We start from the raw sequence: 20,146 nt of genomic DNA, 5'->3' as shown, positions 1-20,146 counted from the left end.
GAAGTTTGTTCGTTAGCTTTCATTAAGCAAGAATATGCGAACTCATCTCTGCAACGACCCCTGGCTGAGGAATTCTCTCATCAACTTCTACAAATTGGAAATGATACTTTACGTTGAATAACACCCTGCAACAGTATGTTCTGCAATGTGGGCACATGGTGTCTACTTTGACCGAGCTTAAAGAAAAGGCATTTCTCACATTGCACGACAACTTCAAAAATATAGCATGGTTCGCAGAGAGACCTATTTTAGTACCTTGGAATGAAAACTTTGATAAATTAAAACATGAACTCCTCCACAGTCTACCTGGAGATGCTTTAATGTTTGTCTCCATTGGTACTACCATCGATGAACATGCCGCACTTCAGTATCCAGTTGAATTTCTCAACTCCCGACAACCCACAAAACTGCCACCTCATAAGTCGTTCCTAGAGAAAGGTGCACCTATCATGCTCTTGAGGAATTTCGAAAAACCACCACGACTATTCAATGGTACAAGATTGACTGTAACTACAATGATAAGTCATATCCTAGAAGCAACCATTATTGCTAGTTGCCATTGAAGAGAAATCGCATACATTCCACGCATGCCCCTTATTCTCTTAAATGTGCTATTTCAATTCAAGCGCCTCCAGTTCCCAGTACGATTGTGTTTCGCCATGACAATCAAGAAAACCCAGGGTCAGATTTTAAAAATTGTGGGTCTCAATTTACAAATACCCTGCTCATCTCATGGACAACTATATGTCGTATGCTCTCGAGTTAGCAGTACAGATGACTTGTATATTTATTCAACCAACACTGGACTTACGCAAAACATAGTTTACCCAGGGGCATTGTCGGCTTCACTTAACGTATGTTGAAGTGTACAGTTTGTCCAAACATTATAGAAATGGTGCTTTTCACAATGAAGCAGCTTTCTTTCAATGTATCTTACTTTCTGCAATACGGATACCTCTACGTCCTCATACGCCACCCAATTCTTTACATCCGTAAGTCTAGGTCATTTTGGAGGCAATCTTAGGATTTCATTCTAATCTAAGCTGCCACTCTACATGATTTTGGTGTCAACACTTTCCGCATTATTCATCACAAAATGACCGAAAAACATGTTTATAAACAAGAGTTGTTTGCTTCACACTTCTCATGTGCCGATTCTTCCTATGAGAAAGAAACAAATAATACAATATGGCTGTAGGTCATAACACCCGGGCAACGCAAGGATGCATTACTAGTGTGTGTGTGTATAAATATATATATATAATATAAATAGTATATAAATATATGCATATATACATAGATATATGTACATACCTACATGTATATATACATGTATATATGGGTACAGGACATAAAAAAAAACGTTGAATACAATGAGAAACGAAAACATAAAAACAAAATCATAGAAAACGAACTTTTTTCGAACAACGAAAAAAACCCAGAGAAACGAGACATGCAACATAAGGAATATTCCCCTTCGTCAGTTGTCCGGGAATATTCTTTATGCTGCATAGAGAGGTTAACATGTAATCTTTTAATGTATATAATTTTCCCCTGATGATATTTTGCTCATAACTTGTAAATGTAAATTTAGTGCATAAATTTCTAATTATCTAATGAGCACAAATGGAAACAGCTGTAGGAAGTAAGAGTTACCAATTTATTAATAAATAATTATTAACTTTCAACTCTCCATTTTTTTTTATTAATTAGATACAGGATAGATGGATGGATGGATTCATCGATGTGTGTATGTATGCATGTATACTTGTTTGTTTCACTTTTTAATTTGACCAGCATCTTGGTTTGTCCATCATTCTTTAAATCTTATGAAGGTCATACAGATTTTTATCGTCCCTGATATCGTGATCAGTTGTAGTGTATGAATTAAGGTATTGTGTTCTCTCATCAAATGCCCATTTTCGGCCATACTGTAATCCAGACGGGTTGGTACGCATTCTGTTCCCCCAATGGGATGAAACTGAAAGCGTACCTTGAATTGACAAAGGCTCATCAACTGTTTTGAGCAAGCATGTAGCGATTTTGGCTTAGTTATCAGCCTCAAGAAGACCAACATCATGGGTCAGGCTATATCGGACATCCCAAACATACATATTGGAGACCACAGACTACAGGAGGTGGAGACGTTTACCTATCTTGGCTCTACCGTCATCTACAGCCTATCTTTTGATGCTGAGCTCAATATACGCAGTAGCTGCTGTGATGGCCTACTCTCAAAACGGGCATGGGACAACATTAAGCTGACCAAGATCACAAAAATGAAGATTTACCAGGCATGTGTACTTAGCACTCTACTGTATGGAAGTGAGACTTGGACGCCATATATATATATATATATATATATATATATAATACACACACACATATATAAGCACACACATACATTCCCATGCACATACACACTCCCACACACACAAATATTTACAGGCATTTACAGGTATTGGCTGTGTAGTAAGAAGCTTACTTCCCAACTGTATGGTTTTGGGTTCAGTCCCACTGCATGGCACCTTGGACATGCGTCTTCTATCATAGCCTTATGTTATGCACTAAACCTTGAACTTTTGAGCTTTATATTGTCAATTTTGATTTTAAAAACAGGATCTTTTCCTTTAGAACGGCACATGTCAACACAATTTCTAGTTTACTAAACACTTTTAAACTTCGTATACTGGTAGAATGTGTTTTATAAAACATCATTTTTCTTGGCTTTATTGAGAAAATTCTATATGTTGTAACATATTTCCACTTTAATTTCAAGCATTTCGTCAATTTTAACCAATCACTGACCTCCATTTCGGCTGAAAACATTCCTTGCTGTATGAATATGTCCCTCGTTTAAGAAACAGATTGGGTTTATTTACATTTGCGAAGAAAAAAAGATATCCTTTCCCCACCCCTAACCCTAACCCTAACTCTAACCCTAACTCTAAAATAGATTGAAATGCAATAGATCGATACTAGGGTTATAATTATGGGTGGCAATTTCATACGACACCGCTACGGAAAATGAGATTTTTTCTAGCGGTGTCAAATGAAAATGTCGCCCATAATTATAACCCTAGTATCGATCTATTGCATTTCAAACTATTTGAGATTTAGGGTTAGAGTTAGGGTTAGGGTTAGGGTTAGGGTTAGGGGAGGGGAAAGGATATATTTTTTCTTCGCAAATGTAAATAAACCCAATCTGTTTCTTAAACGAGGGACATATTCATACAGCAAGGAATGTTTTCAGCCGAAATGAAGGTCAGTGATTGGTTAAAATTGACGAAATGCTTGAAATTAAAGTGGAAATATGTTACAACATATAGGATTTTCTCAATAAAGCCAAGAAAAAATATTTTATAAACACATTCTACCAGTATACGAAGTTTAAAAGTGTTTAGTTAACTAGAAATTGTGTTGACATGTGCCGTTCAAAAGGAAAAGATAAAAAAAACCCATTTCTCTAAAACATCTCTCCATACAACCTAATGACCACTCCACTCAAATCCACATACCCAAAGAAGATTAGAACTCAAAAGAGACAATATAAAGCCAAGATTAACTTCAATGCATAAGTGGCCGAATCTTCGATGTCACTGTCAATAATATTCTTGTTGAAGAATAATAAATTTGTACTCTACAAAATTATAGTGGAACCTATCAGATTTGTAAAATAATGTTTATTATAACTGGACGTCCGAGGCGGCGAGCTGGCAGAATCGTTAGCACGAGGGACAAAATGTTTAGCACCATTTCCTTCGTCTTTACGTTCTGATTTCAAATTCCGCCAAAGTCGTTTTTGCCTTCCATCCTTTGGGGTCGATAAAATAAGTACTAGTTGAGCACTGGGGTCGATGTAATGGACCTACACCCACCCCCGAACTTGTTGGTCTTGTGCCAAACTTCCAAACCATTATAAATGAACATCATAGCAAACATTGTCATAACTTCTCTCTATATATATATTTTAAATTAACACACACATACATACATGTGTCTATTTTCGTCTGTATGTATGTGTTAGTATATGTGTCAAATGATCAGCGAAAGCAAATGTCCCAGTAATTAAGAATTAGCAATTAAAACGTTCAATTACCTCTGATTAACTCGTAGAAATAGAAAAATGTATTACAAACTGAGTGTATAGTATTAGTCATCAGAAAAGTCAGTAATGCATGCATGTGTGTGTGTGAGAGAGAGAGAGAGAGGGAGAGAGAGAGAGAGAGAGAGTATAGATGCCAAAGACAGGTTTTGAAGCACATGAAAACAATTTGATGTTCGGATTTAATGCCGCAGAATAGACGATCCCGTGAATATTCATGTGTGTGAGAGAGAAGGAAAATATAGTACGCGTGTGTATGTGTGTGTGTGTGTGTGTGAGAGAGAGAGAGAGAGGGGGCTGTGGAGAGCGATAGCGAGAGAGAGAGAGAAAGAGAGAGTATGTGAATATTCATATGTGTGAAAGAGAAGTAAAATATAGAACGATAGCCGTATGTAACTCTGTAAAGATATATGTTTGTTATTGTCTGTAGCTGCAAGTGTTTAATTCCTTGTTATTCTTGATTAAGTAAGCCTTTAAGGAAAGATATTCAGCAATGACCTTGCCCTTTTTATAGGTTATGTAGGACTCCGTTATCTAATATTTCTTTTGTTTTTTATGTCAGTAAGATGAAATTTCAGAAAGATTAAGCCACTGTTTCTACTTGATCAAGTGACTCTCATTAGCTCTTGCTAGCCCTCTCTCTTTTCTCCTATCTCCCTCTCTCTCCTTCTCGCTCTCTCCCTCCCCTCTTTCTCTTTCTATACATATATTGCCTTGAAGAACTTTTAGTCGAATGAATCGACCTCAGCACTTTCTTTTTAAGCCCTGGTGCTTATTCTATCGGTTCCTTTTTTTTACCGAACAGACTAAGTCAAGAGGACGTAAGCAAACCAACACCTGTTATTCAGTGGTAGTGGGGGGTGGGACAATCACAGATACAAAGAGAGAAACACACACACTATTTTTTAAAGCATTCGCTCGTTACAAGATCCTTTAGACCACTGAAATGTAAGAACTACTATAATAAAATGGATGCACGACAGAAATCAATAGGTGACGATGTTTTTTTTTTTTAGGAGCACTCCGTCGGTTACGACGACGAGGGTCCCAGCTGATACGATCAACGGAACAGCCTGCTCATGAAATTAACGTGCAAGTGACTAAGCAATCCACAGACACGAATACCCCTAGCGTAGTTCTCAGGGAGATTCAGCGAGACACAAAGTGTAATAAGGCCGGCCCTTCGAAATACAGATACAACTCATTTTTGCCAGCTGAGTGGACTGAAGCTCAAGGACACAACGCGTCGCCGGGAATCGAACTCACGACCTTACAATCGTGAGCTGAGTGCCCTAACCACTAAGCCACGCACCTTCACGTCACGATGACGATGTACATTAGACTTAAAAAACTGGAGGTCATATTGAAGAGGAAAACAAGATTGGAAGAAACTGGTACTGTAAAGTGCTTCACTTTATAGGAACTTCTTCCAACATTTCCATTGTGTTTCTCACGCGTTAACATGTATTGGATGAACTACGTAAAATATTAGAGAAAGAAACTCATTTCTACAGCTGAGTGAACTGGAGCACCGTAAAATAAAGTGTCTTGCTCAAGAACACAACACGCAAACCTCGCAGCCTAGCTGTTTCTTGCAAAACATACCAATACATACATCTAAAGAAAATATATTTTCAGGGGCCCTTAAAATACTATTGTGGATTCTCAGTTTACTATTTTGCTATGTGGAACCTCCCAAAATATTATGTGTATCCTCAGGGGCCAACTGGACCCCGGATTAGAATCACTGTTGCAGATAATTAAGCAGACTCCATAATATATATTGCGCCTCCACATACATATATATATATATATATATATATGATGAGACCTCCTTCGGTCATGAGTGACCATGGGATTGCACCTAGAAAGTTACCCTCCCAGGCACAAGTCTGAGCAAGTTTGTTTATGAAAAACCAGCAGTCGCCCATGCATACCGGCCTCCGCTCTCCACGCCACTAGTGTTATCCAAGGGAAAGGCAAAGGCCGATACAGCTTGGCAGCTGTGACGTCGCAACTCATTTCTACAGCTGAGTGAACTGGAGCAGCGTAAAATAAAGTGTCTTGCTCAAGAACACAACACGCAGCCCGGTCCGGGATTCGAACTCACAACCTCATATATATATATATATATATATATATATATATATATATATAAAATAAGTGGAGGCAATGGTCCAGTGGTTTAGGCAGCGGACTCGCGGTCGTAGGATCGTAGTTTCGTTGTGAGTGTTTATTGAGCGTAAACACCTAAAAGCACCACGAGGCTACGGCATGGGGTGGTGGCGATCCTTGCTGTACTCTTTCGCCACAAATTTCTCTCACTCTTTCTTCTGTTGGCCTGCTCGCTTAGCCAGCGGTGTGGCGTCATTTGAAGGCTAAAACAATGCGAAGCGCATTGTGACCAGCGATGTGTAGCAACATCTGATAGCCTGGTCGGTCACATGATAACGTGATATATATATATATATATATATATATATATATATATATATATATATATATATATATATGAACTATAACGTGCTTGAATGACACAACAATTGAGAGTGGACTATAATAACTGTTTATAATTTAATTATTAATAGTCTGATATAATATTTCGGAATATAAAAATTCCTTCAGATATAGCTTGAGATCTGGAGGTAACAAGTCTCGTGAAATCTCAAGAATCATTTTTAAGATTCTTGCAGAATACAGGGTGGAATTTTTCTGCTACTCGGCAATGTGAGTCTTAGTTCCATTATACTTCAACCTCTTAGGTAGCAGTTAGTATGTTGTGCTGAGTGCACTAATTAGTACAGGAACAATTGTCACCTTTGTCTTTCCACAATCTCTTCGTCTCTCCAGCTAGGCCCCAATATTCTTTAATGTCCTCAATTTCTTTGATACCCACTCTTTTATCACATGGTACAATGTTTCTTTTTTTCTACTATGCGGTTATATCTGGACTCCTTGCTCCAATAGTGGATGCTGATCTGTGAAGTAAATACAAACAAAGAAATTAATGTATCTCCTATGACAAAGAAGGCTTTTAAGGCTCTGAATGCAATACTATTTAGGGGAGAATTCTTTTAAATTATACTTGCCTGTTCGAAAGAGATTGTAAGGGGCAGGTGTCCCGTTGAAGGGGATTGTCGCCATCTAGGTCACTTATTCGCTATGGAAACTGGGTAATCGGTGTTATGAGTTCTAGATGACGCTGTTACACTTTGATGGAAAATATAAATTATTTGATTAACCAAGAGGATGTTGTAAACAAAAATTTCTAAAAAAACCACTGAAAATTTTAGTGTAAATTTTGCAGGTATTTTTAAGTAACTGAATCTATTCTCAGCAGAACTGAAAAGATTACTGAAATTTGAGATACGGTTAAACACTCTTCCATTTTCGAATAGCAGTCCTTTGTCCCTTAATGTTGTCGATTAAAGTATCTACAAAGAATTGCCTAATTTATGTGTTCTAGGACCAGGTGCCCACCTTTATTTGCTCCGGATCTTTGCATTCTGGGTTCAAGACCTACTTGCGTGGTAGACCTAACCCATCACCTGGTTTAATACCACTATCCGGCACGTTGAATACCTTTGGGGAAGTCAGCTCAAAGTATTTTCAAACTAGGACTCTGGTTTGAGGATTCTTCATATTCCCTGTCCCACTAGTCTCTGAGGCTCTGAAAAGGGTCATAAGTACTGCCTTCCTGCTCGATTAAAACTTTTAAAATCTAAGACTGTGATTTCGATCACTTATATGCCGTTCAAACTGGATAATCGAACTTAGGCATCCTAGGGTTCGAAAGAGCAAATTGACTGCTACTCTAGCTTTTCGACCCCGGAAGTATGAAAGGCGAACGTGACAGCAGTGGGATCTGAACAATTTGCGCGAAACATTTCATCTGACTCTCTAATGTTTCTTCAGGTTCATCGTTCGGAATTTTACTAGGTTTATGTCACGTGCAAAAGTCGAATGAAAACACCAGACATATATATTAATATCTTATATCTATATTACATATAGAAAACAAGGAAGAAAAACCTTGGGGCAAACAGGAAGGACGCTATCTAGGATGAAAGATTATTCATTTAAAATTAACAAATCTGAATGACCTCCCTCCTAAAAGAGTTTGTCTCACAAGAAAAGAGAATGATCCATAAGCTGATGAATTAGGGATTAAAAACATTTATATGAAACTAACACCATGACCTCAGTGAACGAATCGGCTCGTAAATGACTTTTACTTATCACTTAGTGACATATCACCCTAGTGACTTATCGCCCTAGAGACGCTTGAAAACATTGGGTAAGTCTCGGACTTTTTGTTGCTTTTTGTTATTTTTTTGTTTTCCCGCATTTGTTTGCACTGCCTTGACATAAATACTTAATATTGATCCATTTTAACAAAACACAAAGCAAATGTCTCTACAAAACAATTTATTTGATTGAATATACAAACCAGGGAATTATCTTTATCTTCATTTTATGTCATGAATTTATTAACGACAGCGTCATTTGTTCAAAGTTCACAATAGTCTAATCATTGCGATCATCGCATTTCTAACTGCAAGCGTGACAAGAGAGTCAGATCAACTCGGGTGGAATACAAACCACAATGAGATATTTTTGTTCCTCACACCAATTTTTTTCGTCGAACCAACAATTTCCTTGCTGAATCACACGCGCGCAATGAAATATCTATGTCTATCTATCTATCTATCTATCTATCTATCTATCTATCTATCTATCTATCTATCTATCTATCTATCTATCTATCTATCTATCTATCTATCTGTCTGTCTGTCTGTCTGTCTGTTTATCTAACTAACTATCTATCTAACTAACTATCTATCTTTCTGTATGTGTTTACATATATATGTAATCACACACACACACACACACACACACACACACACACACACCACACACACGCACGCACACACACACACGCACGCACAGATACACACACACACACACACACATATATATACATACATACATACGTAGACGCAGACGTAGCTTTGTGGTTACAAGTTTGGGAACTTTTCCTTTTCATGGGCAACACGATTAATGAATTTTCTGTAACTAAACACTTTGAAACTTCGTATACTGGTAGAATGTGTCATATAGAACATCTTTTACTCTTAGCGTTGTTGAGAAAAGTTTCTATTTACGAAGTTATTTCGTGTTAAAGTTGTCGTATTTCGGCGGTGTATATTTCGTTTGTCACTGTTATTTATGACATATTTCAACTCAGTTACGTTCGTATGACTAAACGAGTGTATCTGAAGCATGTTTACTTCATGACACTACCATAATCGTTCGTGCATTTCTACTGCTTTTAGGTTTTTTTTTCCTGTTTTTCAGCCACTATTTTCGGAAAGACTTCCTCCTGTCACCCGCACCTATTTTCTCGTAAATTATTGTTTTTTTAAAATGTATCATTATTTTTTTTGCCAAAAACCCAGCTTTTTGCATACGGAGATTCCGGAAAATTGCCAAAAATCGGTATTTTGAACATTTTTGGCAACCCTCCTCCTCCCCGTTCCAATTTCTTCATTTTTCTATTTTTCCGTAACCCTAACCCTAAAACCCCAACCTTAACCATAACCCTAACCTTAAACCCCTAACTCTAACCCTAAAACCCTAACCATAACCCTAAAACTCCAACCCTAACCCTAAAACCCTTACCCTAACCCTAAAACAGTAACCCCGACCCTAACCCTAACCCTAAAACCCTAACCCTTAAACCCTAACCTCAACCTTAAAACCCTAAAGCTAAAACCAATACAAACGCACGAATGATGTCATAAATAACAGTGGCAAACGAAATATACACCGCCGATAGTTGTTGTTGACAAACAACGGCAGTAATTTTATTCAGCTGAATACACGTCATTGATTGGTTGAAATTACCGAAATACGAGAACTTTAACACGAAATAAATTCGAAAATAGAAACTTTTCTCAACAACGTTAAAAGTTAAAGATGTTTTATATGACACATTCTACTAGTGTCCGAAGTTTGAAAGTGTTTAGTTAAAGAAAATTAATTAATCGAGCTGCCCATGAAAAGAAAAGATCCTAAGTTTGCCTCCCACCTACATTATTCTGACTTTATCACCAATGCATGGCACCTTGGGCAAGTGTTTCTACAATATATCCAGCCCAACCAAAACCTTGTGAATGAATCTGGTAGACAGAAACTGAAAGAAGCTTCAGGGACAGACGTAGGTGTGTGGTAAGAAGCTTACTCCCAACCAAATGGTTCCGGATTCAGACCCTCTGTGTGGTACCTTGCGTGTCTTCTACTATAGCCTCGGGCCGACCAAAGCCTTGTGAGTTGATTTGGTAGATGTAAACTGGAAGAAACCTGTCGTGTATTATATATATATATATATATATATATATATATATATATATATATATATATATATATATATATATATATAAACGGCAGTTTGTCTGTCTGTGTGTCTGTGTGTCTGTCAGGTTGTACCCTCACCCTGACCACGGCTTTCAACCGATTCTGATGAAACTTGACACACACATAGCCCAATGTCATAATTCAAAACTAACGCAGCGAAAATTTTGAAAAGTTCCCCCAGTTCTGAAAAAAAATCGATAAATTCGACATGGGTCGAGAATCTAAGCTTTTTATATGCAACACATTTTCTACAGACTGTCTGGGGACGCAACTCGACCTTTTTAACTCTCGGAACACGTGGGGTAAGTATCCCAAAATGTATAAAAATGTACAAAAACGGCAAAAAAGTGGGCAGCAATGTGAGTGACAACAACGAAAAAGTCAAAAGTGACCAAACTGAACAAACGCATGGAAAAGGTTTTTTTGGTGCACACGACAAAAGCGGTTTATAATAAACCAAGAGTTTGCAAGTAGCGTCCGAGGACCCTTAGGGTACGTCAAAAATTTAAGGTAAAACGTTTGGGGTGGTAGTTATAAAGAAAGTGTAAACAAAAAAGTATTCGAATAACTTGCGGCTGCAGCAGCTATTCGCAGAAGTGGCTAATGGTCACTCAGACAGTTGGGGGTAAAGTCTCGAATGTAATTTCTTCCTGGTAGGAATTGGTTGGGTTGAATTATCGATAGTTGTTTGATAGTTATTTGGGAGTGAAGAGAAGACATTGCAACCTACACATGCACCTTCGTTCCCTAGAGGGAAAGGACTAGATTGGGATTAGTCGTTGCCTACTAGGGGATCTTACATACCCGGGCAACGCCGGGCTATGCTGCTAGTATATATATATTTGTGTGTGTGTGTGTCTGTCCACCGCCATCGCTTGACAACTGATGCTGGTGTGTTTATGTCCCGTAACTTAGCGGTTCGGCAATAGAGAATAGAGAATAAGTACCTAGGCTTACAAAGAATAAGTCCTGGGGGCGATTTCTTCGACTAACACCCTTTAAGGTAGTGCTCCAGTATGGCCGCAGTCAGATGACTGAAACAAGTAAAAGAATGAAAGAATGTGTGTATGTACGTGTGTGTGTGTGTGTGCGTGTGTCTGTGTTTTACCTCACCTCCACTTTACAAATGATGATGGTTCTTTTAGATCCCCACGGCTATGTCAGTCCCGACAAAGTCTAAACGCACATAGATGCATCAATAACCTTTTTGCTTCGATTAAGTTCATTCCATACACTTGTGCTACGTTCACTAACTACAAAAACTAGCACTCCGTCGGTTACGACAAGTGTTTCAGTTGATCCGGTCAACGGAATGGCCTGCTCGTGAAATTAACGTGCAAGTGGTTGAGCACTCCACAGACACAGGTACCCTTAATGTAGTTCTCAGGAAGATTCAACGTGACACAGAATGGGACATAGATGACACATTGAACTATAGACACTACTCATTTTTGCTAGCTGAGTGGACTGGGGTGGAGGCGCATTGCTTAGTGGTTTGGGTGTCAACATCATGATCGTAAGATTGTGGTTTCGATTCCTGGACCGGGCGACGCGTTGTGTTCTTGAGCAAAACACTTCATTTCACGATGCTCTAGTCCACTCAGCTGGCAAAAATGAGTAACGCTGCGATGGACCAGCTGGGGAACACATAGCCATAGAAACTGGGAAACTGGGCCCATGAGCTAGGCTTTAAAAGGGCGCATTTATTTATTTATGAGTGACTGGGACAACGCGAAATAACGTGCCTTGCTCAAGGACCCAACGCACTGCCGGGAATCGAACTGACGATCATAAGATCGTGAGCCGGATACTTTAACCACCAAGCAACGCGCCTTCACAAACTGCAAATGTAAAAGAAAAGTGTACCGTATTGCTTCTTTTCTCATAATTTCTTAAAGGATGGCGTATTGGAGTGTGATGTTCAGCTAGATTAGTACATCACTGACTTTCTTGTACTATACATCGGATTAGCTCTACAAGGACTGAGTAGAGATAAATAACAACAATACGCACAGAATTATTGTGATATATAGATCTTTCCTTTGCAAAATTTCCTTCACTTTACAACGTAATTTCAGACGCAGAGAAACCCTTCGCAACTGTGGTATTTTTCTTTTATTTTACAATTGCATCAAATTGCCGAGCGAAATGCTTAGTGGTATTTCATCTGTCTTCACATTCTTAGTTCAAATGCCGCCATGGTCGACATTGCCTTCCATCCTTTCGGGATCGATAAATTAAGTACCAGTTACGTACTGAGGTCGATGTAATCGACTAGTGCCCCTCCCCCAAAATTTCAGGCCTTGTGCCTATAGTAGAAAGGATTATACAATTGCATCGGCGGGCAGTTTTCTGAAATATTAACTCGCTTCAGGTTTGGTAAAATTCGAACACGTATAAAATCTCTACAGCATACCATTTTGGTAAAATTTGAATACGTATAAAATCTACAACATACCATTTTTTCTCTATCAATTACATTCATTTTCCATTTCTACGTAAACGTACCTGAATTTAACTCTGCAGAAATGCATTTTTAAGCCCAGAAAACTGAAAACAAACTCTTTTGTGCATTAGATATTTTAAAATACAATCGCCTTTCATCCTTATAATTCGGTTTACAGATCTCTTTGTTATTTTTATCTTCTAAGGCCTTTTAAAGAAATGATTTCTTTATTTAGATTTGATAATATGAACATATATTTTACATATGAAATTGTTCAAGTGAAGACTACAATAATTTGTAAGACTTTATTCTCAATCCTTGAAGTCCCTCAGACAACACCCGATTAATTGTTGCTATCAAGGCAATCCTTTTTTAAATTCAACACTGGTTTTACTCGTCAGGCTTGTTTTTCTACATCAAGGTCTGGTTTAACTTTTAAGTAGCAGGCTGTGGGAAAAACCTGCAAATATCAGTTGTGAATATAGGTGAAAATTATGTGGCTTTATGATTACAAAGAACCTTTTATCATCAAAGTTTAAATATGCTATTTCGTCCATAAGCACGTCTTAGTCATACTGAGAGGAAGAATTTGGTTTTTGAAGACTGAATGGAAATATGTTTTTGGATTCCTTGTGCAATTAGTTTTCCGTGAGCAACATTAGAAATCTGCTACGAATAATCCTTTCAAGATCGATAAAAATAAGTACTAGGGGTTGATATAATCAACTTAGTCCCTCTGCCGAAATTGCTGGCCTCGTGTCAAGATCTAAAACCAATATATACATGAATATATAGGTATGCATTCATACACACACACACACACACACACACACACACACACACACACACACACACACACACACACACATGAATATATCTCTATGTATACATACATTCATACATACATACACACACATCTATATATGTGTGTGTATGTATATGTAATGTATAGTATATATTGTGCATGTATAAATATATATGCGTATATATATATGTGTGTATATATATATGTGTGCATATATATATATATGTGTGTATATATATATGTGTGCATATATATATATATGTGTGTGTATATATATATATGTATATATATATATACATATGTGTGTATATATATCTATATCTATATATATGTATTTATATATACATATGTATGTATATATATATACACACATATGCATGCATACAATTGATTTCACAAACAACTGAAAATGAACTGAATACGTAAATCTCTCTCTCTCTCTCTCTCCCTCTCTCTTTCTCTCTCTCACCCTCTCTCTCTCTCTCTCTCTCTCTCTCTCCTAATTCTCAACGTCAATGCTTATCACATATAATCTCCTTTCTATTTTTTCGCATTCCTTTCTCTGCACTTTCTTTGTGTCCTCTTTCTTTACAAAATTTTTTCTCCTTTTTCTTCCTACTTTCTCTGACATCTATCCCATAGATCTGCTTTCTGAATGCATCTATACGTGTGTATATGTACACACACACACACACACACACACACACACACACACACACACACACACACATACACACATACACACACACACACACACACACACACATACACACACACACATGTTCGTATGTATGTGTGCAATACATATTGAGAGAAGGTTGAAAGTGAGATCAATTTTTACATATTTTTTGTCCAATTAAAACAATTTTAACATAAGGGGTAAATAGATTTATTCTTTTCATTCATATGCATGAAAATAAAAATAAAAATACTTTCACACGATAAATGTTTTCGTACTATAGTTTAACTGAAAACATATTGTTGTACGCATTCATAAAATAAGTTTGATGCATATAACACAAGTTTACAAAAGAAAAGAAAAAGGAAACACATGTCTCTTCGAATCTTTTGTATAGAAAATGATTTCAGTGTATGCCCTTTTCTGTGCATTGCAGCTGAATTAGATTTTGTAGGAAAAGAAAAAAAATCATGTTTAATTTACCACGATCCGGTTTGCACTGATGTTCAGCTTACGAAAGTCTTGGGTAATTTTTCCACATGTAAAAAAGCATGTGTGGATTGAATGAATAAGGAATAAGTAGGCATGTCACTTAAATATATATATATATTATACAAGGAGGTACTGAAAAGTTCCTGGCTTTGGGTAAAAGAAAACAGGAGAATCAGTTAATTATGGTTTTATTCAACATATTCCTCTCTCAGATTCACACATTTATTGCATCGGTCGTTCAGAATTGCTAAGCCTTGTAAAAGAACTCGGACGTTCGGGCCTCCAACCAGGCCTTTCGCGATATTCTTAAAGCCAGGGACTTTATATATATATATATATATATATAATAGAAATATTAAAATAACTAATCTCTCTAAAAGAGAACAGCGGCAGCGTTCCCGGAAAATAATAGTTATCGCCATACTAATATGGCATTCTTATAAAAATAAGAAAAAAGCTGTCCGCTTATTAGCTCCATGAGGCCATCGCCTTAAGTTAGCTATTTGATACACAAACTGTATCCATATAACCTTCGAACAAGGGAGGTCAGTCGCTCCACACTACTTGACCGGCAGCTACAGACGCGTTTCGGGGTATTGTCCCTTTTCAATGCAGCGTAGCCAGCCAGTAGGTGTCGCTTCCGACAATCTCTGTTCGATGGTTTTATTTACCTAGTTTCGGTGGAATACATCCACTTGTTTTCAATAATAGAAATAACTAAGTCTCTCTAAAAGAGAACGCTGCATTGAAAAGGGGCAATACCAGACAATACATTGAAAAGACACCCACATAGTTTGCATATCCGATTTGGACCACCAGGAGCTGCAGCTAAGTTTTAATCTTTGTGGATCTAAAAATATCTTTTGAGACCTCCGTTAGATTTGCAGACATGTCATTTAAAGGTGTGCACAGACAAAAACGCAGAATAGTTAGTGGAGGTTCCTTTTTCATGGGTCCGCAAATGAAATCTGAGCCCAACAAAAGAAAGGTGTGGTCACAAACTGCACACGAAAAGGCCATTGTGATTTACCTTCTCGATCGTAACATTCATCTTTAAATCTATCTTTAGTCTTGCATGCGTTATTCTAGCCTCTTCAAACGCTTTCGTTCCACTCCACACTTTTCTTCGCCATCCAGCTCGATCCGAAACAAGGGTTTCTATGTCCTCTAGATCCATTCCAAGTGACTTTATGGCAGTTCTTATGCCGTCCTCTTTTTAGGTTTACACCGATAGCGTTTCCCCTCTGCAAGCTCACCATAAAACAATTGTTTGGGTGTGCGGATGAACGTATTCATCCGCTGTTCGAACAATATGGCCAGATCATCTCATTTGGTTTTTTAAAATTATTGCTTTAATTGAAGTGATGCCTGGAGACGCAAGGACATTTGTATTTAAAGTAAAAGAACTCCATTTAATGTTTAAAATGCGAGGAAGGCATTTTTAGTAGAATTGTTCTAACAATTTGAAATATCTTCCATAAGATGTCCATGTTTCAGAAGAATACAACAGGGATGGTACGACAAAAGATTTGTAAAGAGCCAATTTTGTGTTGTTATTTATATGTCGTTGACGCCAAACGCATGACTCCAAACCATCAAATGCTTGTTCTGCCCTTTGAATTCGCAGATGTGTTTCTGTGTCCAAATTTTCATCATTTTGTACAGAGTTTCCAAGGTAGAAGAAAGAATCAATAACCTCAAGTAACTTAACCTTAACAAAAAAATTTGGAGTGGGGTTCCAAAGAGCACCACATGCAGGTTGATACATTACGACTGTCCTTTTCAAGTTTATGGTCAAGCCAAAATCATCACAAGCTGAGTTAAATCCAAACAGAAGAAGAGATTGCAGACCTATTTCAGAATGACTGATTAGATCGCAATCGTCAGCATATAAAAGTTCCCTATTGAGTGAAGTAAAAAACCTTCATTTTGAATTTCAGTCTGGTCGGATTACAAACATTCCCTGTTGTTCGATATTTTATGTAAATACCCTCCTCGGAGTTTTGAAAAGCGTGTGACAGCACAACAGCAAAGTATATTGCAAAGAGGGTTGATGCATCAAGGTCTCCTTGTTTTACTCCCTTTTCCACGGCAAAAGATTCAGAGAGCCTACCACCAAAATTAACTCTAGCTTTTATATCTTGATGCAAAGCCCTGATCATATTTATAAATTTTTTCTGGACAACCTATTTTCTTTAGAATTAGCCACAGAGCATTTCGATTAACAATATCGAATGCTTTGTACAAATCAACAAAGCAATGGTATAGGGCTCTGTTCAATGCACTTTTCCTGAAATTATCTGGTAGTAAAGCTACAATCAACTGTGCCACTGGAGGAGCGTAAACCACAGAGATTAAGATACCAAATTTGGAACTATGAAGGTATTTAAACGTTCTAACAGAATGCGGGCAAGTACTTTCCCAACTACAGACAAAAGCGAAATCCCTCGAAAATCACTACACAGATACTTTGGCCCTGATTTATACAAGAGGACTAAAATGGCATCGATCCAATCTTGAAGCACTTTCTCAGTTCTCCAACAGTGACAAATTAGTATATTTATGAGTTCAAAATTTTGTCACCCCCATATTTCAAGACCTCTGCACAGATTCCATCAGACCCTGGAGACTTATTGTTATTCAGCTTATTCACAGCTAAATAAATGTCATTTAGAGTTGGAAGGTGTTCAATTTTTTCTATCATCATGTCAGCAGATGATGGTCTATTCAAAAGTGCAGAAAAATGTTCTACTTAGCACTTATGAATAGAAGAGATGTCAGCCAGAAGCAAATGTCCATTTGCTGTCCTTATTGGAGCTATTGAAGATTTTGGGCCATATACCCCCTTAACATAAGCGTACAAACTCTTGGCGTCATTTCTGTCAGCTACTTCTTGTGCCCCTTTTGCTCTAACATTCTTCCATTCCTGTTTAATTTTCCTTAGAAGAGTCTGCACTTTCAATTTCAGCTTTCTGTAAACTTCGTTTGATTTGGGGTTCAAGGACTAAGAAAGAAGGGTATTGCCTAAGTTTTGTTTTTCTAAAAGTAGATCATGAATTTCTGCTAATTTGTCTGAAATCAAGTCACATGACTTACGCAATTTAAATCACACTGACGAACTTATTGCCTGAAATACTTTTGTTTTGAAATCTTCCCATAGATTGTTCGGGTCAAGATTGATACTTTCTATAGAATCGTGGAATCTTTGCAAGTTGCTTGGTAATTGTGTACCTTAGGAACAGACTATCGACTTAGGCGATGGTCAGTTCAGCACTCTGCTCCTTTCAAGGCTCTAGCACTAGAAACATCTTTCATATCACGCTTTCTGATCAAAATATAATCTATAAGACCCTAGTCCTTAGATCTTGGGTGTATCCAGTTGGTTTACATTTTTTTCTGCTTAAATAGACTGTTGGTGACAACCAGACTATTCTCAGTACAAAACGTCAAAAGAGCTACTCCATTTTTATTACATTTTCCAATCCCATGTCAGCCTAAAACAGGCCATGAAACGTAGTCATTTCCAACTCCTGCGTTGAAATTTTCCAATATGACCAGCTTGTCATAAATTGGTAGTTTCCTCAATGATTGTGCTAGATTGTCATAAAAGTTCAACAGTTTCATCAGCATGAGACATTGTTGGTGCATAAATACTGACAACGGTAATAAACTTACCTTTTGTCAGTTTTATATGGCATGACATGGTTCGTTCAGATACACCACTAGGAAATTCTGCAATAGAGAATACTAATGAATTCTAGAGAGCAAATCCAGCACCAGATTCTCCACGCTGACCTTCAGGTACGCCTCTCCAGATGATAGTATATCCATAAGTAGGTTCATTTATTAGACCTTCACCTGAAAGACGAGTTTCAAAGAGCGCAACTATATCACGGGAATATTTTGCAAGCTCACATGCAATAAGTGCAGTACGCCTTTCTGGCCTCATGTTGAAATTATCTAGGAGTTTGTGCACATTCCAACAGCCAAAATTCAGTGGGTGTATATTTTTATTCCTTCTTGAAGATTGTTTGACTACAGTGGCAATGTAATGATCGGGCCCCGCTTGTGACACACTGGGACACCTGCTGAGCTAGACCTGTTCTTCTGACGTTCCCAAGCCTTTTTTGCCATTTACCGAATCTGTTTGAGACATTTTAGAGTAAGTTACAAGTGCATTTTTAGGCTTCTGCCAACCAATTCAATGATTATTCATCTGCACAGGTACAAAAAGTACCTGTCCAGATGAATAATTTTCAGTGGGTGTAGCTTGTACTACACTACCCCCACCTATCTCAAGAAGACTTTCACCGGTGTGACATGAACATTTACAAAACCAGGTAATTCCAAGGCATCAGATTTTATTTTGGAGATTTCCTTCTCCTAGGTAGATTACCAACGAGGGTTAAAGGCCATCTACCTACCCATGAGGTAAGGTATCCCGTGCTAAACACCGAACCGACACCCAAACGCTCTATAAAGTAATCAAATATCATTCCGGTGTCCGACACGGAGTAGCTCATTCATACATAGAAATATATATATATTTCGTGGCACTCCGTCGTTGATCCGATCAACGGAACAGCCTACTCGAGAAATTAACGTACAAGTGACTGAGCACTCTACAGACACGTTAACCCTTAACGTAGTTCTCGGAGAGATTCAACGTGACACAGAGTGTGACAAGGCTGGCCCTTTGAAATATAGGTACAACAAAAACAGAAAGAAAGAGTTAGAGAAAGATGTGGTGAAAGAGTACTGCAGGGTTGCCCCCCCCCACCCCTGCTGGAGCCTCGTAGAGCTTTAGGTGTTTTCGGTCAATAAACAATCACAACGCCCGGTCTGGGAATCGAAACCGCAAGTCCGCTGCTCTAACCTCCACTGGGCCATTGCACCTCCACACATCTATCTATCTATCTATCTATCTATCTATCTATCTATCTATCTATCTATCTTTCTATCTATAGACACACACACAAATATATATATGTGTGTATACATATATGCATATATATATATATGTATATATATAATATATATATATATATATATATATAGATATATATATATATATATGTATATATATATATATATATATATATATATATTTAATCCTAAATCTGATTTTTTCCCTGTAAATTTGGATTTATTCCCTAATATTTATTATTTATATATATATATATATATATATATATATATATA

The 20,146-nt window shown here is 37.6% G+C and overlaps 1 protein-coding gene across 1 annotated transcript; it reads left to right on the top strand.

Moving 5' to 3' along the window:
* Positions 1 to 155: 155 nt before the first annotated feature.
* On the top strand, positions 156 to 563 carry LOC115212191. The gene has a single exon (XM_029781031.1). The coding sequence runs from the start codon at positions 156 to 158 to the stop codon at positions 561 to 563; it is 408 nt and encodes a 135-aa protein (XP_029636891.1).
* The last annotated feature ends 19,583 nt before the right edge of the window (positions 564 to 20,146 follow it).

Source organism: Octopus sinensis, linkage group LG5, assembly GCF_006345805.1.
Source record: "Octopus sinensis linkage group LG5, ASM634580v1, whole genome shotgun sequence".
Taxonomy (NCBI): domain Eukaryota; kingdom Metazoa; phylum Mollusca; class Cephalopoda; order Octopoda; family Octopodidae; genus Octopus; species Octopus sinensis.
Note: the sequence above shows the minus strand (reverse complement) of the source record. Positions and strands in the feature narration are given on the sequence as shown.

What these genes read in the sequence shown, in the direction of transcription:
- LOC115212191 (XM_029781031.1), top strand. Translation starts at nt 156, where the DNA reads ATGGTGTCTACTTTGACCGAGCTTAAAGAAAAGGCATTTCTCACATTG.